Source organism: Cynocephalus volans, chromosome 11 (assembly GCF_027409185.1).
Source record: "Cynocephalus volans isolate mCynVol1 chromosome 11, mCynVol1.pri, whole genome shotgun sequence".
In the NCBI taxonomy this organism is placed as follows: Eukaryota; Metazoa; Chordata; class Mammalia; order Dermoptera; family Cynocephalidae; genus Cynocephalus; species Cynocephalus volans.
The window spans coordinates 109,717,386-109,736,004 of NC_084470.1; the positions used below are offsets into that span (position 1 = coordinate 109,717,386).

The 18,619-nt window shown below is 37.9% G+C and overlaps 1 protein-coding gene across 17 annotated transcripts in view; it reads left to right on the top strand.

Moving 5' to 3' along the window:
• Positions 1-18,619, top strand: part of ESRRG (estrogen related receptor gamma) — a 546,637-nt gene that overhangs the window by 371,146 nt on the left and 156,872 nt on the right. For all 17 annotated transcript variants that reach the window (XM_063113805.1, XM_063113797.1, XM_063113800.1 and 14 more), the window contains one exon: positions 7,832-8,247. In XM_063113805.1, coding sequence (XP_062969875.1) covers positions 7,845-8,247 — 403 coding nt within the window. In that variant the 5' untranslated portion in view covers positions 7,832-7,844. The remainder of the gene's footprint in view (positions 1-7,831; positions 8,248-18,619) is intronic.

The following is an 18,619-nucleotide window of genomic DNA, read 5'->3' on the forward strand; positions in this document are numbered from 1 at the left end:
GAAAGGGAAATTCAGGCAGCCTGAGCTTTCATTGACCTGGATTTGATTTGTGAACTCCATCACTGGAGTGTGTGTCTAAAGCATCTATATTTGATTGTAATTTGTAAAGATAAGTGCATAGACTTTCTATGAGTTGAATGTCTGTTTATTTCTTCTCTAGTGAGATACTGTGAGAAGGTCTTCATTTAGCTGTCAGTCCCCTCCTGCTGTATCAACTTCTCTTCGGTGTGCTCCTTGACTGCTTGAAAACGGAATTGTCTGAACACAAGCAAACTTTATTGATCCATATTTCTGTTTGAAAGACCAGAGATTTGTAGAAGTAGGAGACTATTTCTTTCCTCTAGAAAGCTCACTGCAGAGGAGGTCTGCTCATGGCGTAGTAAATCTCAAAGAACTAATAAATGTTACATTCAGCATATATTCTAAGCTTCATTTTGATGATTTATCTTATGAATTTTTTTTTTTTTTACCTCATATGCACCTGCCTTTTTAACAGTGGTCCCCACCCGCTGCCCAGGGCTGTTTCATTTTACCCTGGAGATTGTGACCCAGTGAACACTGGGACATTTACTACCCAAGTGGGTTGACAGTAGGGCACACTTCTAAAGCCCTTCTCTGGTCCTTAGGCTTTTGGTTCCCAGGAGAGTAACTTGTGTAAAGTAAGAAATACTCTTAGAAATCAGAGATAAAATGCTTGTTTTCCACCAGTGGTACATTTGAGTTTCTGACTAGGAGTTTCTTGAGATTCTCTTTTAAGATCCATAGGTGTCACGCAGTTGGGCAATTGTTAGGATATAGTTAATTAAGCTACATTAGAGCAAATGTACACACTTGTTAAAACAGTTAATTTGCCTCAATAATATTGATTACATGGCAGAAGTTTGTTTAAACTAAATGGTATTTTCACCCCTATGGATACAGTCCCTGAATGCAATCTGTGTAATAGCTAATAGCTATCATCAGTTAAATATCATGTTAGTTATAAAGTAATGTCATAAGAATTGATTTGGACTTGGCAGTGGAGGGGAGCTCTCCCTTCAAAGCCACTGTAGATGATTAGCCAGAGCTTTAAGCAGAATCATGGTTCATATAAACTGTGTATATTTTATAGACTTATAGCTACTCTATATTACATGAGTGCCCATTATATTAAAAAAAAAACTCAGTTAATTATGCAAAACATCATTATGCAATTACCCAGCATTATTATGCATTTAACAGTCTTATTGATTTGCCAGTAGCTCACTTACTGTATTTAGAGCGATAAACAAGAGATGCTCACCCCCAGATTGAAATAGGTCCAAGAAAACAAGCTAAGGATAAATTACACTACTAAGTGCCCCTGCATCAGATCGAATCCTTAAATACAGAAACTGTCAACAATCATAATGTGCAACATGTGGTGATATCACAGGACCATTTCTCTTCCCATTAATAAAATTTATCAACCAGGAAGCACAAGAGATCACCTGGTGGTACAAATTGAAGCAGCTGCAATTCCCTACATCTGAAATAGTCTGCATAACTTAACAAGGTGGTCAGCACTTGTGACCAGCTTGCACAGCATGGTGAAATGGGATGCTGGTGTGTCTACAGGCACTTTCTAATACATGCTTACAGCATCCCAGTCCTTGTTAGGTTGGTCACTCAGTGCATTTCTCTTGCCATCTTTCTGGGCCTTCATTGCTGAAAATGAATAGTCTGCCTTTCCCTTCTCTTGTTTTAGGTGTAATAAAAGCAAGAGTGGAGGCATAGGGTTCTATAGGTATCTATGTCAGATGGTGTGGTCAACTGTCCTGGCTTACATGAGACTGGGGAGGACGTGGGATTTCTGTGCAGGGTAGTAGATCAACCTAACGTCAGAACAAAATTTAATAAGAAAAGACCATTGAATGCTAGAACCCTAAAAGCAGATAGTGTTTCAGGAAGGTTCTTCCTGTTAAGGGTGTAGTCCTTAAGTATGAAGTTATAATCGATGGGTCACTTTCCTTTCAATGACCAGCCAGAAGTGAGTTGAATTGTTTATTTTTCCTGTATTTCCTTTTGGGGTTAGTGAACAGCCTTTTACAAAGTCGGGAGAGCTTTCACCTTAAATAGGGACTCTAATTTGTCTTTTTAGGGAACCGGCACCGTGTCTCCACACTATCTAGCTGTATCCTTTTGTCAGCAACTCAGGCACCAACTTGGGGGGTAGCTGTTTGCTTACTGTTGTTTTTGATGGAGTAAGTTGGAAAGAGTCTTTTGGACTAAATGCACAAGCTATTTGTTCAAAGAACCAAGAGGAAGTGTTACTAAACAATTGTGATCCTGTCATATAGAAATCTGTTCCATTAGATGGGCCTGAGTGTTTACTAAAGAAGGACTTAAAATTATATGTGTGTGTGTGCATATGTGTGCCCGTGTGTTTTTCTCTTTCTGAGCATATGGATCAGGATTTACGATTCTTGCTTTACAATTAATGATCTCCTTCCGTTAGGTTAAACAGGCAGACCTTAAGATATTTCTTATTAAAAGAAAAAAATCCTTTCTCTTCCTTCCCCAACTAAGCCAGTGTACCTTAATGCAATGATGATATGTTAGACCCAGCAGTTGTCAAAGCATCGTATTACTGTGATGCCATAATGACACCCTGTCTCTGTAAAGTAGTCATGTTTTCTCAAATCACACGTTGCACCGTTGATTTCTGACATGACACTTCATTCGGTTGCTTTCCCTTTCTTCAGCATCACCGTTCTCTGACAATAGCAGCTGGTGCCCATTTTGTTACTAAGTGATTCACATTTTGCCACTTTACGAGAGTGCAATTAGTTGAAGTAGGAAAAAAAAAATGCTCATTGTAAAGTAGTGTGCTTGAAGTTGTAACTCAGGCTGCCGTGGGAGCTTCTGGGGTCATGGGCTCTGAAGCCTGTACCTGTGGGAGCTGCAGCATTAGTTTGGAGGTTTTCTTCTAAAAGCATTTAAATATATATATAGGCTACTTAGAGCTTTTTATTGTTTTAAACCAAAATACTTAAATATTTAATCTGTTGTTTTCAGAAGGCAGAAAACCAACCAATTCCCATATATTGATAACTGTTTCGAATAGGTAGTGACTTGGGAGTGGGACTTGAAAACCTTCCTTTCTGACCCTGAAATTCTATGATTCGGGGAGAGGAGCTGGGGACTCTGCTTGTCTCTATTTGTCAAATTGCAAATTTGCTGGCTTCTGCATTCTTATACAAAAATATCGGAAATAAATTTTTTAACTGTTTGGAATTTATAGTGATGATAGGTACCTTTTCAGGCCCTTAAAGATGGCAAAGAAGAAAATTAAAGGGTGACATCTTTAGTTGATATTTATTTAACCTGTGAAGGTGTCCATCACTGGTAAAAGTTGTAGAACAACTGGCCTTAGTATAAAATCAGGACAGTCTAAGACAACTTGTGTACGCATGTTTCATATAAGAATCTTATGCACTATTCTTTTAGGGCAGAAATAAAGTAGCAGTAAATTCAAGTTCTGTATAAAATTCACATGATCAAATACAGCTGTTTGTTAAGAACTTACATTTTGATGAAAGAGCTAATAATATACAACCCTACAGAATATTATTGTAATAACAGCATTTAACAAAAGTATATTAGCTGAGCTTAAGTCCTTTCTTCGAAATGCAGACCACCCTCGACATTTACACATGTCTGTGGAAATTCAAACTCATGGCAATTCATTCAAGATCACACATTTACCTGGATCTAGGCAGGACCTCTAAAAACAATTAAGCTTAATACTTATAATATAAATTGAACATTAACTTACAAATTATTTTCTCGTTTTCCCCTACAACAGCAACTTCGGTTCTTATTCTTTCTCTCACTTTCTATATATGCACACATATATGTGAAGTTAATTAACTATCAAAAATTACATCTCTAAAAGGTTCAGCAGCTAACAAGTTGTATTCGCCTTATTAGTATCTAACAGCAAAAATAAATTTTATCCTTGCTGACCCTTAGGCAAGGCTAGGAAACAAGGTCCTATGTTGAAGTATGATAATCTGAGTCATTTGAGACTATATCTCAAAGTGTGTTGATAATGCTTTTTGAAGCACTGGGTTTCAGGAAGGTTGTTAAATTCCTCTAGTTTAATTTCTTCTATGGAAATTAAATGTTATTCTTGACATAGTTATCTGCCCCTCCAGTTTAGTCTCAGGGTGTTCACTCGAAGGTTTTTGGAAATGAACTTGTCTTTCTCCCTTGTCCTTTTCATCCTTTCTCTTAAAATAATAAAAGTAACTGTAGTAAGGCTTTAAAATAAATATTTCCCATGTATTTCAATGCATGTTATTTCTCTTCGTAACTCTTAACTAAATCTAGATTTTTATTAATCCAATGTGACCTAAAATTTCGGCATTAACAGCACAATGTGGAATTGGGCTTACTCTCTTTGGCTACAGATAAAGCCATCATCTTGAAAATGGCTCTTTCTGACAAAAAGGTGTTCTTTTGAAATAAAGTCTTATTCACTACATTCCTCTTAGAGTTAATGTGAATTTTAGTGGCTCTAATTTTAGATTGAAGTGAAGTCTAGAATAAAACTCACCAGCTGACAATTGAATTTATAGATAGTTGTGAATATTTCAGGCTTGAATAATAGAGCTGTAGAATTTCAGAGACAGAGAAGGAGAGAATTAAGACTTGCTGTAGTTTCAGGTTATAATGTAATGGTGTCTAGGAAGTGTTCAGTGTAATGAGCTAAGTAGTAATTAGGAGACAACTGTGTTCTTTCAGAGATTCTGTTTAGGCGTCACTCCAAACCCTAGGGAGGGCGATTTAACAGGGCAGACCTGCAGCCAGTGTGGCGGCCCCCGCAGCCCCTTTCCACTCAAGGGTGAGCCGTGGATGTAGCTGCTGAGAAATAAAAGCAGTGGGTCTTTATGTGACACCTCTACTGCTGCTTGCTTGGCTATTTTTTACAAAATGATTAAACACCATTAAAAACATTTCTGCTCTGGACTTAGGAATGAGACCTGAGTTCAAATTCCAGCTGTACCACTTCCTAGCTGCATGACCTTCAGCAAATTTTAGAACATCTGAGGCTTAGTACATAAAGAGTGATACCTCCCTCCCAAGGTTGTCTTGGGCATTAAATGAGGTAGCGTTCGTGTAGTGCTCAGTGTATAGTGCATGGTGCATAAGAAGCACTTGGCAATTCTGAGTATTATTACTTCCACTGGGCCAAAGGTATTAATTAAGGAAGCAGTTCATGTCGGAACAGAAACAGCACAAATCTAGTTTGTTCACTTTCAATTACAGCCAGGCTTTGTTTGGGAGAAGATAGTGTTGCTCTTCCAAGGACTTCCCTAGTAGCTTGTACTTCTTGAACTCCCTCGCTTCCATCTGGGTTATTGCAAAGTTGTGGGCTGAGATTTTGGATGCAACAGCTGGCTGGAGAGTCCCTATTTTTCAGGGACTTGAACAACATATATTTGACACATAAACAGTTGGTAACATAGCACATAACTGATCCATTCATGGAAGGGTAATTTCTGGCCATTTTCCTTAAATCAGGAGTTCTGCCAATTTTAGAAGTCCGTGAGAAAAAGCCCCGAGGGAAAGAAAACTGGCATGAAAGTGACCCTGGAGGATACAGGAAGAGAGAGAGGGAAGGGTGGGGGAAAGGGGGCCTGGAGGAAAACGTGGGGTGTTTTGTGATCAAGCAGCTGCAAGCATCTCTTCTCTAGAAGATGAGAAGTTAAAAAAGAAAAAAAGTGCCTTGTGGGCAGATGGTGAAAGAGTTAATTGTCATCGCTGTGAAAAATTCAGTGCCAGAGAGAGGAAAGGGGAGCAACCACGGTTTAGTACCCTAATAACTTCTAACTCTAGTGTGGGATCATAATGTATGTGCGAGCAGTCCCGTAATTATAAGGTAATAAGTGAAGTGGTGGTGTAAGTGCTCTAAATTAAAAGGAATTCGCAGGGCTGCTGTAAGTCAGAGCCGACCCGCTTTCTTTCAAACGTTGACTTGAGGAAAGTGCTTAGCCCCGAGTGCACATCGGGAGACAAGGAGAGCGATCTATTAATTATGACGCTCATTAACAGTGACGGGCACAAGGCAGCAGATGCAGCAGGCAGAGTCCAGGCTGGTGAGGGGGATGTTTGCTCTTCTGCGGGTTCTTGAGGAAAGGACAACACAAGTGGGTGGGAGAAAGCAAGATGTTTGGGTGGTTCTGTCCTTCCCATTTGCTTTCTCCACACCCTGGTATTGCTTGGCTTTAGAAAGCAGAGCAAAATATCCAAAGTGAGATATATTTGTGAAGAGGCAGCTTCTTGCTTTAATGCTTTGCTCTTGAGCCTGACTTTTTGGAACATTGCTGATAGAAAATTCCATATTTTTTTGCATTTTTAAAGTTATAGAATGATGGGGGAAGGGAGACCTGCAGGAGAGCATGAAATTTGTGCAATGATAAAATATCATCAGATTTATAGTGAAAGAGATAATTGCATCCCCTTGGTTGTACTGTGACTACTCCTCCAAATTCTAGTGAATGACCATTACCCAGTGGGATTCCCATAAATCACCTTTCCACTGGGAAGCAATTATCTAAGTCCCTTTTTCAACTGTCACCTCTTCTTTCTGTAGTGGGCTCTCAGAAGGTTCTTAGAGACTTTGCTAAAAGGGGTTTTGCACTATGGCTAAGTGGAAAGAAAATAGGACCAATTATATCTTTTCATCTAATTACCTTTTCAGAAATTCAGTCACTTATGGGGTCAGCAAAGAAAGAGGAACGATGTGTTTCTTCTAGATAAGAGAAAGTTTGTTAGATTAGATACTTCATCATACCTCCTTTTAGGAAGTATAATGTTAAAAGACAAAAAGAAGGTAGGAAAGGGACAATCACAAATCTCAATTTTTTCAGGACAAAATTTGATACATTTCTACTTTACCAAATCTAAAGTATCAGATTTATGGATTCACAGGTATACTGAAGGCTCAAATGGCTTTTACTGAATCATCTTTCAGCAGTGGCAAATCACACAAAAACACACATATGCACGAACAACACATGCACATATTTATTAATCAGTGCTGGTGATCATTCATCAAGTTTTGTGGGCTCTGGGAAATAATCCTTAAATATTGGCTTAAAATTTTATACTTGATGTCTTTCTGTATTGCTAAATTGCTATGAAATAGAGCAACTTAAGTAAAGAAACACAGTGATTGAGGATATATTCCCTATGTGTTTTAGCAGATCAATAAAAGACACACTTATGCTTATAGAAGCGTGCTGACAAACGTTAATGACAGGGTTGAGGATCGTCTGTTCAGTCTTGAGAATAAAAGTTGGATTCTGCTCATGATAAAATGATTGCTGCTTCAGGATGTGGGAGGCACAGTAGAGTAAGGATCAATATAATTTTAGAAGTGATAGGGACTTTGCAAAGCATCACCTTTTCCATTGATGAATTTAGAATCTGAGAGTTGATTTAGGTATTGACTGTGGTTGTCCAAGAGAAAGGCAAAATAAAAGCAACCGGACCCGTTAGAGCTTTTGTTTATGGCCTGTCTGGGCACTTTGATGTAACCCTGTCATGTCCTTATGCTGATTACCTTCTTGTAGAACAAGAGATATTGACTAGAGAATGAGTGATGTGCAGTCCTCAGCCCTTAGGAAGCTCTCTCAAAGAGCAATGTCTTTAACATGTGAATCCTTCTATTTTTTTCCCCCCTCCTTTCATCCCTCCTTTCACTTTCTCTATTTTTTCACCATCTCTTTGGTTCTACCTCTTTTGGTATCTGTGTTTGACACTCTCTCCTTCCCTTTCTCTCTCTGTATCTCCCTCATCTCAGGCTTCTCTGCAGAATGTCAAACAAAGATCGACACATTGATTCCAGCTGTTCGTCCTTCATCAAGACGGAACCTTCCAGCCCCGCCTCCCTGACGGACAGCGTCAACCACCACAGCCCTGGTGGCTCCTCGGACGCCAGTGGGAGCTACAGTTCAACCATGAATGGCCATCAGAACGGACTTGACTCTCCCCCTCTGTACCCTTCTGCTCCTATCCTGGGAGGCAGTGGGCCTGTCAGGAAACTGTATGATGACTGCTCCAGCACCATTGTGGAAGATCCCCAGACCAAGTGTGAATACATGCTCAACTCGATGCCCAAGAGACTGTGCTTGGTGTGTGGTGACATCGCTTCTGGGTACCACTACGGGGTAGCATCATGTGAAGCCTGCAAGGCATTCTTCAAGAGGACAATTCAAGGTTAGTGTTAGACCTAGGAATACCCTACCCCCTTCCAACCTCCTGTGATGTTCTTTTTCCTAGTTCTTATCTTTCTAAGTCAAGTTTCACACTCTTAATTCTGTCTTGAGTAGAAAATAGAAACAGATTAAAAATGATAGTAGACAATTTATAGAATACACTCCCTCCAGATATACTCCTTATCCATTAATTCTACTTTCACTATTAAGCTCTAATAATGCAATGATAATAAGCTTTGGGTGGAGTTTAAAGGAGTATGACTATTATTAGAGCAAAGTGTGTCTGAATAGAAACTGAACAAATGCACATTGGATTAACAGTGCTTTTTACCCCTTTGGTTCCTTTTACAGATGTATAGAAGTAATGAATACTTTAGACCAGTGGTTCTCAAACTTGAATGTGCTTTAAAATCACCTGGAAATCTTGTTAAAATGAACATTACTGGGTCCTACCTTCAGAGTTTCTGATTCATTAGATCTGTCGTAGGGGTCTGAGAATTTATATTTTAAGAAATTTCAAGGAGATGCTGATGCTGCCAGTCCAGGGACAACACTTGGAGGACCACTGATCTAGACCAATTTAATTATCTACTCACCTTCCTTCTTCCCCTGTGGTTAGATATACTTCCCCACCTTTTACATGAATTTGTACAAAAAGACTTCCAAATTATACCAATGAAATGACGTTTAATTATAAAATATACCTCCAACATATGTGTGATACATACCCAAACTTTTATAGATTTCCACATTTATAAATAGCATTAGTATTTCCCATGTAAAATATAGGAAAATATGACTGAAATTTGTATGTGCCCTTCCAAACTAGTAATCCACAAATACAGAACTCAGCTCATTTTAAAAGCCATAGATATATGTTATGGCGGATAATTAGATTTCACTCTTTAAATGACTTGTGATACACTTTTGAAGAAAATGGGGGAAGGAAAGAATAATCATTTATTGAGGATCCACAGTATACCAACGATTCCGTTCAGTGGTTTACAAAATATATATTCTTAACAACCAGTTAGGGACACAAAGTCTGTCTTCCCGTATCAATGGTTCTCAAGCTTTCCAGCTCATCGGAATCACCTAGAGACTTTTTAAAAACTACTGATGCTGGGGTACATTCCTTCACATTCTGAATTAATTGGTCTTGAGTGTGGCCAGTTAATTAGAGGAAATTTTTGAAAGCTTCCTAGGTGATGCTTAATGTACAGCCAAGGTTGAGAACTTCTGCACTGCACTGTGCTGTATCCTGTGCTAGTGCCTCTCAAAGTGTAGCGGCTGGACCAGCAGTATTAGCATCCCCTGGGAATTTGTTAGAAATGCAGATTTTCAGGCCATATCCCAGATTAACTCAGTCAGAATCTCTGGGGGTGGACCTAGCAATCTGTGCTTTACTAAGCCCTCCAGGAGATTCTGACCCTCACTCAAGTTTGGGAACTATTCCGATTTATTTATTTATTTTTGGCAGCTGGCCTGTACAGGGATACAGGGATTGAACCCTGTACTTTGGTGTTATCAGCATCATGCTCCAACCAACGGAGCCAACTGGCCAGCCAATTCCCTGTTGATTTACCACTAACAACTGACTATTGTCATCTAATGGTTCCTTGTTGAACGTAACTGAAATCAGTTTATTTGGACCCTTAATAACTTTGTGATGTGCCAATTTTTAAAGTGCAAAAGAGGTAATGTTTGTTGAACTCTAATCTTTTAAAATATTTTAACAACAGGTGATTCTGAAACCCTTTATGTGCTCATGGAGTAGTCTCCAGCCTTCTTTTTTAAGAGCAGTTAGTGCAGCTCTCGATCAGTTGCACTGAAGATTTTAGTGACTCTCCTTAGTGAAATAGGTTGTACCATCCTGCCTTGCTCTTGTGTTGTCTGTTACATAGCTTCCTCCATCTGTGGCAGATAAGAACAGTTGGAGAGTTTACTTAAAGTGCACAGTTTCTCCAGACACAGCTCCACATAACAGAGTGGATATTTCAGCCCAACCTTTTCATAGCCTTTCATAGTTTTAACTGCAGAACACAAGGCCAGGTGAGTGTGGAATGTGTATGAGTTCCCTGCACTTTGAATAACTGTGTCTTCATGTTTTCTGACTCATTGTTGCCAGATTTTATTGGTAGTTTCTTACAAAAATCCCTCATCCACTGGATCTTTATTTACTTATCTTCATCTATGAATTGAAAGCATTAATACCTACTTTTGGAATGCTTAAGGATAAAATGAGATGTAAAATCACACATAAAACAAGTAAGCTAAAAACACAAGGCTTTGTATCACTTTTGGGCACCTGAAAAATCTCTTCATCCTCTTTACTAACATTCTAAAACTTGAAAATGAAAACACACCTCAAATCTTTGGGTTGTTACCCACCATTGTTCAAGAGTATTATAATCCTTATGGTTACAGAGTATATAAAATTTAAACTGTTAGTAATTTCATTTTGTTAACTCGGTTTACACAGCTCTGGGTCTAACTACACAAAGATAAGCAAATATTTTGGGATAAATCAACAAGCACTTTGTATGTTGATATAAGCAAGAGGTTCTCTTTGTTAAAACCACTCCCATTTACTCAACTGATATTTACTGAGAACCTACTGAGTCACGCAGTTTGTGGACTAGAGTTTCATCTCATCAACATTTTATTCAAGTTTTGCTTCCAAAGGTTGTGGATGGAGGCAAATTCCCCCTACAAATGTCTCCTGCCTTGAGGGAATACCAGATTTTCAGCGTGGTGGGATTAAACTGCTCGGTCTTCAATACTTTTTGTAAAGATAGAGCAGCTAGGTGAAAAAAAAAAAAATGCCCTGACAGTTTTTTTTTTTTTTTTTAAATCATATAGCTTAGATATTAATAGCTATGCAATAGTTATTTGCTGAGCAATAACTGGAATAGAACGATTGGAATTCTATGCATGATTATTCTTCAGGATGCTGAATTGCTACCAAAAGCTTAACAGAGCAAAGCACAGGGTGATTCTTGGCATTGATGTATAGTGCTCAGTTTTACTCCATATTGGAGAGCGCAAGTTTCAAGGATTTGGAGCAGGAGACAGAGATGTCACTGTCCGGATTAGCACTCTGGACTTGCCCACCTGGCTGTGCTTGTAGCTGGCGGCTGGGCAACATTCAATAAGGCTACCCTGCTAGCTACATCATCAGGCGTCACACTGTGGTGCTCACTTAGCCCTAAAAAGGCAGTGAGGCAAATAAAGGGATTAAATTATGAAAGTATAATGTAATAATTAGGGCGGTAATTGTAAGGAAGATTGGAACAGCCCCTCCTTTCTGTGGCCAAATAGTGATAGCGATTGAACTCCAAAGATATTGAAAGTAGCCTGAACATTACGTATCACCACAGACTTTTATTCCCATGCCGAAGGGGGCCATAGACTCCATTCTCACTTCTGCAGGCAGCATTGCAGCCAAACTACCCCTGACAGATACTAGTCGCTCCCTCCCTTAAAGGTCTCCAGGGAATGAGAAGAGATTATGTAACTCCCCTTGAGAACCAGTCTTTGTACTGCCTCAGGACCCAAATGGCCAGGACGTTATGTAAGTGTGACTTCTGCCTCACCAGGGCCTGGTTCTGCTCTCATTGACTTGACTAAGGGATGTGTGCATCCAAGACACATTCGTGCACAATATTGCCCCTTTAGAATCTTTATTTCTTATTACAATAATTTCTTTTTAGGATTGGTTATCAGGTGTGTAATAAATATAAGTTTAAAAAGTCAAGCAAAATATTTCTTAAACTTGGAGCCCAAAGAACATATATCTAGAGCATATCCTGAGCAAAGTAATGAGAATTGTTCTTTTTAGAGCTGAATGTGGTATTTCATTGTGAAAGATAATTAATCATAGATTTCGGTGAAAGTCAACCAGAAAGGCATATTTTATTTATTGACTGTTTCCAAGTTATCATTGAAAAACTATTCAGTTGGGTCAGCACTTAGGTAGAAGTCAAGGTTACTTTGTTTTGTTTTGTTTTGATGACCAAAATACTTTTTTAAAGGACTTTGACAGTTCTGTCCTATCATCCGGAGAGTTTGCAATGGCAGCAATGATTTCATTGTCATTTTCTAAGCATATTAATTTTTTTAGGGTGTAATATCATTATTTTGATTTTTTTTTTCTTCCCATTCCAGTTCTGGCATCAATACACAAATGAATGGAGATTTTTTTTGTTTCGTTTTGTTAGAACTTCCTCTTTAGAGTTTTCCCTGGGCTCTTGTTAAGGAGGCAGGAGAAGGAAACATCTTTATATCCCAAAAAGATCAATACATGTTTCATTATTTAATGTACAATATACTAACCTGCTGAAGTTTTTATTTCTATATAAGAATAAGAAAAATAATTTTCATATATTTTTTTCATTGTGTAGGAAACATAGCCATTCCAACTGCTCACTCTAGTGCTGGAGATAAGGCATTCTTATGTCACATCTAGAAAGAGGAGATGATATATTTCAGACTATGGGATTTTTAAGATCTAGTTGTTATAGCATGGGTTTAGATTCATATAACCAGGCACAAATGTTGGCCATTTACCAGCAATGGGACCTTAACCTCTCTGTGCCTCCATTTCCCAGGTGATGAGGATTAGATTAGAGAATGTATTTCCAAGTGCCTGACTCATAGTAAGTGTTCAATAAATTATTAACTTTGGTTGATAATAGGAATATGACTGGGATACTCAAGCTCTGGATGGTTCAAATATTCTAGCACAAAGAGTTGTCTTTGATGCTGACCTTGCCTTCTAGGTTACATGTATTTTACTTTCCACACAGTTACCCACCCTCTAGCTGTGATAATAAATTATTTCTCTGTATAGCCATTTCTCACCAGTGGTGCCCTTTTATGCTGGGAGGCATTGAAATGGACTGCCTGGGATTTGTTTGGTTTCATTTAGTTTTATGGTGATCAATTAACTTTCTTCCCCCTGTGAATATGGATGGGAAACTGTGTAAATCAAAAAGGGAGGCTGAATCTTGGAACTTGCATAAAACATCAGATTCACAGTTAAGCTTCATATGTGGGATTAAGGAGCCAAAGAAGTAAAATGTCTGCAGCGTGAGATGTGGGAATGACGTTAGGAGAACTAAGTCCACTCTGAACACTGTGGGACCTGGGACAGGAGGATGCTGAATACCACATACCATACATGAGTATAAATACATAAAACTTATAAATCAAGATAAACTGCTGAGTAAAATATGTTGTAGTTTCTTATTTGACCAAATATACAAGGGGTCTTCAAAAAGTTCATGGAAAGATTTGTATAATCTTTTAATTCTATTTTTCCATGAACCGTTTGAAGCACTTGTACTGTTAATCATTGCCTGGGAGGCCAGCTTTTTATTTTTCAGTCATAGACTCCTAGGAGTTTTATGTCAGAAGGAGAGTACAAGGAAAGCTTAGCCTGCAGCCCACCCTCTTTCCTTTCATCCCCTCCACCTCCCAATCTTGTCTTGCACATAGTGTGGACACCCCTGCCCATGTGTCCAAGGCCCAGCAGCGCCTTCCAAACAGTTGTCCCTTGACCATGTACGGATCCCATAATATGCACACATTCAGTTCAGTCCGGTTTGCAGCAGATGGACCCAGGAGAGAGGCCCTCCCAGGCCCTGGAATGAGCTTGTGGTGATTTAGCTGGGAATTTGAAGGTGTAGGTACTCAAGATCATGGGGAACACAGGGGATGGCTCCAGCTGGGCTTGTCCCATTAGCACCTTTAATGAGCTCCTTGTACTATGGATGCCTCCTAAAGCCCAGGGCCCTCAGGCAGAGGCTTTTTATAATCTTGGTCTAAAAGTGACATTGATGGGGCATTCAAAATTAGGCATTTGCCTGCAAGCCATATGCTAAAGGCCTATGGGCATATAGCCCTTGAATCTAGTGCTTCCAACTTCTTTTCCACATTATGAATTGTCTGACTCCTTCCTGAAGCAGGCAGTGCAGTCCTAGAGGATCTTTCTTGTATCACAGTTGCTTTGCTGTCATTTGCGATTTCAGTCTTAGAATAGAATATCTGCAGCTGTGGAGGAAATAAGAACTTACAGAGTGTCTGTGTATTGTGTGAACTGTCCAGAGGAAAATAATAAAATAATTTCTACTTAAATAAATTTTAGAGAAAATAATTACTCCAATTTATAGTAAATAGCAGCTTTAACACTCTAATATGTTCTAAAATTAAAATCCAAATAATATGGAAATGTCTAAATTGATTTGATGAATCTCAGTGATTATCAGCTTGAATGCAATGTTAAATATAGAAGTAATGTTTTCAAAAGAAATGGCTATAATTCACTTGCTTTAACTCAGAACTTAATTTTGTTTTAAGTTTAATTTAGTTTTTTACTTTTTCTTGCATTTGATGCCAATTTTGACTGATTTTTTAAGTGTATTAATGATGCTAAGTTATAAATGACAAATATTATTCTACTCTTGCTATTTTAGTAGTTAGCTTCAGTGTCTATTTTAATAGTAAGAGTTAGTATTGCAGACTTTCCGTGTTGGTGAAGATACATTGTGTGGATGGATGTCCTAAAAACAGCATAACTTACAATTTCATTTCTCTTGGCTTTGACTTAGTGGAACCACTTGGGATAAATGAGTAGTGATGTCTTTCCTGTGATTTGTTCTGACTTTCAAGAATTGACCTAAATTGTCATCCCTTCTAAGGTTGTTGAAAAGCTACTGGTCTGCTGACTTTTTCTAATAAAAGGCCAGAAAGTAAATTAGACAGTTTAAATATATTAGAATCTGTGTGCCACATGCCTTCTCTCCCATGTTCTTTGTTTTGTTTTGTTTTGTTTTTTAAGCTTTTAAAAATATAAAAACCACTCAGAACTTGGGTTCATACAAAAACAAGCCCAAGGCTGGATTTGGGTAACTTCTAAACCAAAACACCCTCTCTTTATTTTCCTTGTAGGCAACATTGATTTACAAGTTTTACTCCAGAGGATTTCCCAGGCAGCTTCTCATATACATCACTTATTTCAACTGAAACCAAGTTCTCTGTCATGATGATGATAAAGTCTGTTATCTCTGTTTTTATAAAATTTTTTAATTTTCAAGGATCTGAGTTTTCTAGTCTCTTTTCTCTGCATATTTTAAGCCTTTTAAAATTACACATTTATGAGCACTATGACATATACATTTGTGTATGTATATATACATATATGTATATGTATGTGTGTGTGTATATTGGCTAATCAGAAAACAAAATTAATGTAAATTAAGATAAAATAACAGAGTGGCTGATAAAAAAAAAGTTGGATCTTGGGGTTGTATAAAATCACAGTGATTATTTTCAGAGATTAAATTGCATGGTGGATCTGTGATCGAGGAAAGGAAAATAGAAGAAAATTTAATGACCCTTACTATATTTTTGTTTTTTATATGTTAGAAACTCAAATTTTCAGACAGCAGAGTCTCTGGTGTCATTTATATGTTTATTAAACTCATAGTATTATGTTACTGTATTTTGGAAGTAACTTAAAATCGGCACATCATTTTATCTTTTGACTCACAGGGTATATTTTCCGGTTGGATGACACTGGGTAAGAACCTATCGCATGTAAGGGGTATATGCTAAGGGAATTCAGAGAGGAAATGAATTTGCAGTGACACTTTTAATGCCATGTTAAAATGCCCAAGTACAGATCACTGTTGAATTAGGCAAACAAAATTCACTTTCCCAGCAATGTATTTGCAGAATGGGTGGCCCTCTCTCTTACTGTCTCTGCTACTTCACAGAGGTGGGGAAGAAGTGATAGTATGTATTTTATGTTCCTCTGTTAATATTACATTCCACTAGTTCCCCCTTTTTCATGGGTTCACTTCTGAAGTTTCAGTTACCTGTGGTCAATTGTGGTCCAAAAATATTAAGATATTTCAAGAGAGTGAGAGAGATCACATTCACATAACTTTTATTACAATATATTGTTGTAATAGTTCTGTTTTATTATTAGTTACTGTTGTTAATCTCTCTGTGTGCCTACTGTATAAATTAAACTTTATCATAATTATTTATGTATAGAAAAAAACATAGTATATAGAGAGTATAGGGTTTGGTACTGTTTGCGGTTTCATGCATCCTCTGGGGGTTTTGAAATGTATCCCCTGCAGATACTGTACATTTATTTCTATTTATTTTCAAAAAGATATTTTATAGTAGCAATATCAATAATTTATGATAGTTGCATTTAATAAAAAGACAAGCTTTTTCATAATTTCTTAACTTAGTTCTATCTTTATACTTTAACTGAACTTCTAATATATCTCCATTGATATACTATGATATGGCCTACATTACAAAATCCAAGAAAATAAGTTATCTTTACATATGCAGAGTTAAGAGTATATGCAGAGCCTATACTCTTATTTATTTTTGTAAACGTTTTCTTTAATAAACACCTCTGCATTCAGAAAGTAAAATTGATTCCGCATAGCTCACTCGGCCAGTGTCCTCAGCGGTACTGCGTGGAAGGAAAGCTGCTCTTCCAGTGTGCATTGTGGGTGGAGCTGGCCTGAGCCCTGTGGGCCTCTCTGCTTCCAGGGTGGTAAGATCCCCTCACCTGACCCACCTGGCTGCTCAGATGTACCTGTTCCTGATTCAGTCCTTCTCTTACGGAAGGGAAGCCCTTGCATTCCCATGTCTTCTTAGGATTTTGTGGGTAATTCTTTTTCCTTACCCTGCCCCAACCTACAACCCATAAAGTCCAGGAGCTTTCCCAGTAAGTAACTGTTGAGAAGGACACAGAAAACAAGTGCTGAGAAAAAGCTGACGTTCATGTTATGTGTTCACGTTTGACATTCATGTAATGTGTTTGAGATCAATCCCAATTCATCCTCATAAAAATACCATTGGCTTGCCTGCCTTTTCGCAAGGTGGAATTTAACATTTGGGCTGGGACTTCTTAGGAAGTGGGGTGCGGCTGATAATTTGCCTGTGGATCACTGGACTTTCCCCTGAGGATGTGCCATCCTTAATCAGTATTATCTGATGACTGTTTTGATGAAGGTGTTGGAGGCTTTTCTTTGATTACAAGATAAACTCCCAGACAAAGGCATTGAGCCTCTCTGAACATTCCAATCTTTCCTTCACTCTTTCCTGCTCTCCCTTAACCCAGAACCAAGTCTTGACAAATAAGCCAGTTTCTTTCAGACCTTGTTAGAATAGCCCAGTCTACAGAGCAACATATGAAATGCTTGAGTACAAAACAGTACTTTATATTTATATAAATATAGTGGTGTTTTATATTTTTCAAACTACATGTTTTTATACATATGTTAAAATAATTATATAATAAAACAAATCTTTCAGAAACTCAAAATTGGTTATGGCGAAATCCAGTAGATTATAGAATGTTCACCCTAAAGAAAAGGAAAGAAAACAAAAATGAGGGATGGAAATTCTGTTGTCAGAAGTTCCCACAGATTTGGGTCACTTTTTGTGGTAATTAGTTTTAGGAGTTCATGTGACTTGATATGGTTTGCTAAATCCAGAGGCAAGGGAATGTGGGTTCTTGTTAACAGTTAAGCTGCAAGACTCTGGGGTAGATTGTGGGTATGGCAGGGTAGGGTTCAATGGCATGGGTCAGAGTTTTTTCTTTGCTTGGTAAAGCCAGGGCAGTTATTCATTTTTCTGATATAGTACTTGGTAACCTTAGATAATGTCTTAGAAGTTATAAAGTGCATTAATTCACTTACATTATAAGCTGCATTAAAGCCCTGTACTCATTAAACAACAACTCCTCTATTCCCTCCACCACCAGTCCCTAGCAACCAGTATCCTACTTTCTGTGTCTATGAATTTGACTACTCTAGATGCCTCATATAAGTAGAATCATGCAGTATTTGTCTTTTTGTGACTGGCTGATTTCACTTAACATGATGTCCTCAGGGTATATCCACATTGTTGTGTATGACAGGATTTCTTTTTTAAGACTGACTATTAATGATAATAATAATAATAATAATAATTATAACAACAACAACATATATAGCACATTTTCTTCATCCATTCATCTGTCTATGGACATATAGGTTGCTTTCGCCTCTCGTCTACTGTAAATAATGCCAAAATGAACATAGGTGTGCAAATATCTGTTCGAGATCCTATTTTCAATTCTTTTGGACATATTCCAAGAAGTGGGATTGCTAAATCATGTGATAACTCTTTTTAATTTTTTGAGGAACTGCCATACTGTTTTCCATAGCGGGTGTACCATTTTACATCATTTTACATTCCCAGCAACAGAGAACAAGGGTTCTAATTTCTCTACATCCTTCTCATCACTTATTTTCTTTTTCTTTTTTTTAAAATAATGACCATCCTAATGGGTGTGA